The 5,976-nt window shown below is 31.6% G+C and overlaps 1 protein-coding gene across 7 annotated transcripts; it reads left to right on the top strand.

Annotated features, from left to right (window-relative positions):
• The first annotated feature begins 1,399 nt into the window (after nt 1–1,399).
• On the top strand, nt 1,400–5,397 carry LOC133682089 (DNA repair protein RAD51 homolog 3). Of its 7 annotated transcripts, none has more exons than XM_062105349.1 (10): nt 1,400–1,571; nt 2,060–2,209; nt 2,764–2,889; nt 3,031–3,064; nt 3,155–3,225; nt 3,327–3,547; nt 3,815–3,946; nt 4,250–4,316; nt 4,476–4,637; nt 4,837–5,397. In XM_062105349.1, exons 2-10 carry the CDS (start codon nt 2,125–2,127, stop codon nt 4,974–4,976), a joined length of 1,038 nt encoding a protein of 345 aa, XP_061961333.1. In that variant the 5' UTR covers nt 1,400–1,571; nt 2,060–2,124; the 3' UTR covers nt 4,977–5,397. The 7 variants fall into 7 exon arrangements, with proteins under 7 accessions (XP_061961333.1, XP_061961335.1, XP_061961331.1 ...); XM_062105347.1 differs by having other exon boundaries at nt 1,405–1,571; nt 2,101–2,209; nt 3,321–3,547; XM_062105346.1 differs by having other exon boundaries at nt 1,406–1,571; nt 3,321–3,547.
• Nucleotides 5,398–5,976: the final 579 nt, after the last annotated feature.

The following is a 5,976-nucleotide window of genomic DNA, read 5'->3' as shown; positions in this document are numbered from 1 at the left end:
GATTGATTTGTAATAAAAAATAGAAAGGGGGTGTGCTTTTTGTTGCAAAAAAATAAATAAAAGAAGACAAACAAATGAGAAGGGAGAGAGAAGAGTCATTGTGAAGTCATAATTAAATATTACAGAATGAATTTAACTAGCATATTTAAATTCATCGATAATTCTATTTATAAAAATAATATGTCATCGTATTTTTTTAATTTTTTTCATTGTAATTTTTTATATATATATCGAGTGAATATTTCTATCAATATTTACTTATAAATATAATAAAAAAATATTCAGTTGGTAAAATTTACCGTAATTTATTAATAAAAATTTTGTTGGTGTTTTTGTTTATAGTACTGTAACAACAAAAGGTGTTAGAGTTGTGAATTAATCTGTCTGCTTTTTCAATCAAACATCATAAACCAAATTAGGGTTTGGGGTAAGTGTGGTATAAGCAGAGATATTCTGATTAGAGTCACTTGAGGAGTTAGAAGTAGGAGGAGACGTCATTGTTAGGGCAGAAAAGGTATAAAGAGGGACGGATTGACAAAGAGCATTAGAATCTAGATCACATGATAAATTAGTATTTACTATTTACTTCGTTTTTTTATTAAAAAAAATGAATACAAGACCTTTTAAATATAAAAAAAATTCTCTTATTACCAGTTGAGCTGAATGTTCGTTATTTATTTATTATTTACCTCCTAGTAATTAGCAATGCAATGAATTTATTTATTGAATAACCAGGTGGCTTTTCGTGGGAACGGTTTTTTCAGACAACTTGTAATTATTTACTATCCCTTTCCATTTACAATCATGACAAATTAATATTTATTATTTACCTTCTAGAAATTAGGAATGCAAAGGTGGCAACCCTTCTAATTAATATCCGCTTCAAACTTATACGTGTCAGATCTTCATATGTCCATATCATTTTTTAATTATTGCTTCTATTTTATTATACTATTAAAATTTAGATTAAGGTAGGATTATAATTGAAATTCTATTAATATGGTGGAGTAAAAGGCTCCCGAAGCTAGTGCACAACACAATAAATGAAATTAAGTATTTAAATTTAAAACTTAGCAATAAAAATAATATTATGAAAACTGAGATTTAATGTAGTGAAATAAATAATTTTGAATTCCTTAAGTTTAAAGTGTAATATTAACTCACTAGTCTATCTATTTTTTGAACTAGAAACTATTTAATCTTCTTTCTTACTATCTAGCTCCCCATTTTTGCTCTCTAATTTTTTGTTTATATATTTTTTAATGCATTTCAAAATATAATTCTGATATTGTATTTTCTTTGATACTCGTAATTTCATTTTGAAACTTTACTACAAAGAATATACCATATTGTTAAACATTTAAAAATGAAAATTAAATTTCATTTTTAGTTAAATCAGCGGGGTATTTCATTAATTGTCAAAAAAAGACGAACTTTTTTTACTCGCTCTCGAAATTTCAAGGATACCAACGTCAACGAAGCAGAGACGGAAAGAAAGGAGTAGTAACAGCTAGCAGGCTACACTTCCCTCGCTTTACTTGCTTCTAGTTTTCATTCAGAGCTTGCTTCTGGTAAATTACTTTCCAAGCACCAGAGTTTTCTTCTAGTCACTCGCTACTTGTCATGCTTCTCTGATCTTCTTTTTTTTTCCAATCTTTCTTGCACACACCAAGTGTTTGTCGTTATTCCTACGTGAATGGTGAAGCGCTTTTTACCACTGTAATCTATTTCTTGAATCAATACTGGTAATTGGGTTTTGTATATAATGAATTTTTCAAGATATTTCATAATGGGAATGGGGTTTCAGTTTGATGTTTATGTTGTAATATCACTAGAAGCATAACCTCTTGAAGTATACGTGTTCCTTCGTGGTTTTGTTTTCTTTGAGTGGAATTTGTAATCTTTTTCATCATGGGGTTGCTGGAAATGTTTTAGTTCTTGCATCCATGTCTCTTGTTTGCGGGGATTCCGTTGCTGTTCCACTTTCTTTTTGTTTTGTTTTAATATTCCTTTAGTGTGATATGGTTTCATTTTGCTTACTTTGTTTGTGCTTGAAAAGATTTAGAAATTTCAGATGGTGAAGCTCTTGAAATTTTGAAGGTAGCATCATCACCTGGTAGTCTGATGGATGGATTGGATGGAAGCAATGCTATTCTACAACAAGAACAACAACAACAAAGCCTCAATCCCAAAGACTGGATTGCAGTTGGTAGTTTATTTTGATTTTAGTCTTGTGTCGTGTCCAACTTCTCCTAGGGTTTGTTGTTAGTCCTAATACAGCCAAACAAGATTTGTAATGTTGTGACAACGATTAGCTGGTGATATACTTGGCTACAAAACGATTCTGCCAATTGATACTTTTGTATGCTAGACACTAGACTAGACACTTTGCAATTCATCTCGCAAGTGTGACCACGTGACTTTTCATGCACTACAGAAATGGTTTGCGGTTGAAAGTTGCTTACCTTTGCTAAAGGCACATATCTGCTCATTTTAAATTTAATTATAAACTTCTATTTAAATTTTTGGTTACTTAGAACTTAATGGAATGAAATGATCACAGTTTCTCTCTCTGTTGTGTTATGTTATGTTATAGTTTAACATATAAACTTTGACCCCTGAACAATATGTGTAAAATGTATCAGCTTCAGTTCAGCAAGTGCACGATAATGGTTATTGGATCCCCTCTGCCTGTTTTCGTATCTTCTACGTGAATTAATTGAATGCAATCAGCTCACCACTTGCATCTTTTTGTGACTACAGATCCACAAAATGCCTGGGATCTGCTTCATGAAGAGAGGTCTTTGATGACACGCCTTACCACATCCTGTGCGGATTTGGATGACATCCTAGGTGGAGGAATAAGTTGCAAACAAGTTACAGAAATCGGTCTGTCATCATTTCCTCTTTTCTAAGTTAATGAAGCTATGAGTTTGTGAATTTATAAATTCTTTGAGCAATAATAGTTCCTGAATTTCTTGTTATCAGGGTTTTTTTTTCTAATTATTTGTTGTTTCCTATTCTTTATAGGTGGAGTACCAGGCATTGGTAAAACACAGCTGGGGTATGCGATCTTATCCTTTTGTTCTGTATTCTTTTTCATCTGCACACTGCACCTTTGTTGGAGAAGCATAGTTTATATTTGAATTCACAGGATCCAACTTGCTGTCAATGTTCAAATGCCATCTTATTGTGGTGGCCTAGGAGGAAAGGCAATTTATATAGGTAGTTCATGATGTTTGTTGTATGTTTTATTGCTTTCGGAGCAGACCTTTTGTTATCTTTATGCCATTAATTTGTTGAAATTATGCCATGCTTAGATACAGAAGGTAGTTTTATGGGAGAGCGTGCTCAAGAAATTGCTGAAGCATGCATAGAGGACATTTCAGAATATAAAAGGTTCTTACACAAGGATTCACAAGCCTGCCAAGGTGAAATCCAGGGCAAGGATGTCCTACAAAACATATACTTTTTCCGCATCTGCAGTTATACAGAGCAAATTGCCCTGATAAATTACTTGGAAGAGTTCATTTCAGATCACAAAGATGTAAGTGATGTAGTTAGATGCAAGAAGTGTCTCAATTTGTTCTTTTTCCATGGGATGCTGTAGTATGCTTCTGAACAGTTTTCCATCGCTGTGTACTCCTACTTATAATTGCTAATAGAGACACTTCTCTTTGGTTTAATATTTGACAAATAAATTTCCAATTCTCTTGCTGCTTTTCCTTGCATGAACTAAAAAGCTATAGGGCCAAATTATCATTTAGTGCATTACAGTTGTTACCCCTTGATTGATTATCCAATTTTTTACCAGGTTAAGATTGTTGTCATTGATAGTGTTGCTTTCCACTTCCGTCAAGGTTTTGAAGACCTGGCCCTCAGGACCCGAATACTTGGTGAAATGGCATTAAAGCTTGTGAAGCTTGCAAAAATGTGCAATTTAGCGGTAACAAATATATGTTCAATATATCATGGATTTCTTTCTGTCCCCTCTTCCCCTTTCAGAATCTCAGATATGATATGCAAACACCAGTTGACAGAGCTGAGAAAAGATTTTGGAACTGTGTTGATATCAGTATATTTTGAGCATGCTTACCACTTATCTCATCAGTATGATGTTGCATGTTTCCTTTGGGAAAAGAATAATGATGCCATTTATGCAGTTGTCATGCGACAGGACTTTGTCTTAAATTTGGCTTGTTCTTTATTATCCTTTTGTCACTGATTCAGGACTTTTTTGCTCTTCAAGGTGGTTTTATTGAATCAAGTGACAACTAAGTACATGGAAGGTTCCTTCCAATTATCATTTTCATTGGGTAAGCTCAATCTCTATTGGCTCCCGACTTACTAAAATTTGTTCTTTGCATGGTTGCTGAAGTTATTGGCATGTCGTTTTTTGTTTTTCTATAGCTTTTCTAGTCCATTTCCCGTGTCACTTGGATCTCTTAACTGTGTTGTTTCATGATGCTGTGTAGGTGATAGGTGGTCACGTTGTTGCACTAATCGGATCATTTTGTACTGGAACAGAAATGAACGATATGCATACATTGACAAGTCACCTTACCTTAGACCAGCAGCAGCACCTTATTCTGTGACTGGTAGAGGGATCCGAAATTCTGCTCCGCACTGTAAACGTAGTAAGCTGGTTTAAAAATTTTCACAAGGACATTGTACAGGCTGCAGTTTCATTTTCTTTATCAATAATTTTTTTTTAAGGAAATAAACCAGAGGTTGCATGGTTCTATCTATTAATTTGCAAATGAAACTGAGTTTAGAAGTAGAATTCAGACGTGGTGAATTATTGTAATCTTGATTCCTTGTTTGTTTTCATTCCAGCATCATATCATGAAACAAAAGCGGTTCTCATCAACTCAAGTCCAGTTTTGATCATTGTTTGGACTCATTTCCTGAACTGCAACCTGGCTATCTGGAGTTGTCGGACAGTGGTAGTGGTTGTGGTAAAGATTATTTTTTAATATATTTTTTATTTAAAAATATATTTAAAAAATATTTTTTATACTACTATATTAAAACAATAAAAAACACAAATATTTAAAAATTAGTGAAAACATAAAAAAAAATAGTAAAAATTAGCAAAACACTATACGCTTTTAATATTACTGTTTTCTACAGATAAGATTTTTTCAGGCTAACATTACTTGTGTCTGTTATCAATTGAGATTTTTCAATTCCTTAATGTCAACATTTTTAATTTGATTTTCACAAATGGTACCGACATGAACATCGACAAGAGGTGGGATGGCTTCTGTTGGAGACTTTTACTGGTATTTTGATGTGATTGAACCAGCAGAATGATCGACAATGTGGGCAGATTAATCTAGCAAGCTCCTTTTGTAATTCCTTGCTAATATAAATTGCTCACCAAATTAAAGATTATGTGGCTGTTAACATTTGATTGGGTATACTTCTGAGTATCAGTATGGTAAAAGTTCAGTTTTAAAATGTTTTTTTTAAGAAATATATTAAAATACTTTTTTTATTTTTAAAATTTTATTTTTAATATTAATATATCAAAATAATTTAAAAATATTAATTTTAAATAAAAAAGTTAAATTTTAAACAAATAGTATTTTGACCGCGCTACAATCTAGCAGTGCTGAAGGTTCATCCTTGTTTATTTTTTACATTTTAAAAATATTTAAAAAAATTAAAATTTTTTTATTATTTTATTTACTTGAAATTAATATTTTTTTTATATTTTCAAATAATTTTAATATACTAGAATTAAAAATAATTTTTTAAAAATAATAAAATATTATATTAATATATTTTTAAACAAAAAATACTTCACGTTTTCTACCGACACAGTAAGCTCATCGAAAGAAATATAGATGGATTTATCATTTTGAAAGTTAAGTTGAACTCCAGATGTTTGCACCTAGAAATAAGAGGAATATAATATAATATATGATATGGTTGGTGAGCATGTGAATAGGAAGTATAGTAAATTATAAC

Source organism: Populus nigra, chromosome 2 (genome assembly GCF_951802175.1).
Source record: "Populus nigra chromosome 2, ddPopNigr1.1, whole genome shotgun sequence".
In the NCBI taxonomy this organism is placed as follows: Eukaryota; Viridiplantae; Streptophyta; class Magnoliopsida; order Malpighiales; family Salicaceae; genus Populus; species Populus nigra.
Note: the sequence above shows the minus strand (reverse complement) of the source record. Positions and strands in the feature narration are given on the sequence as shown.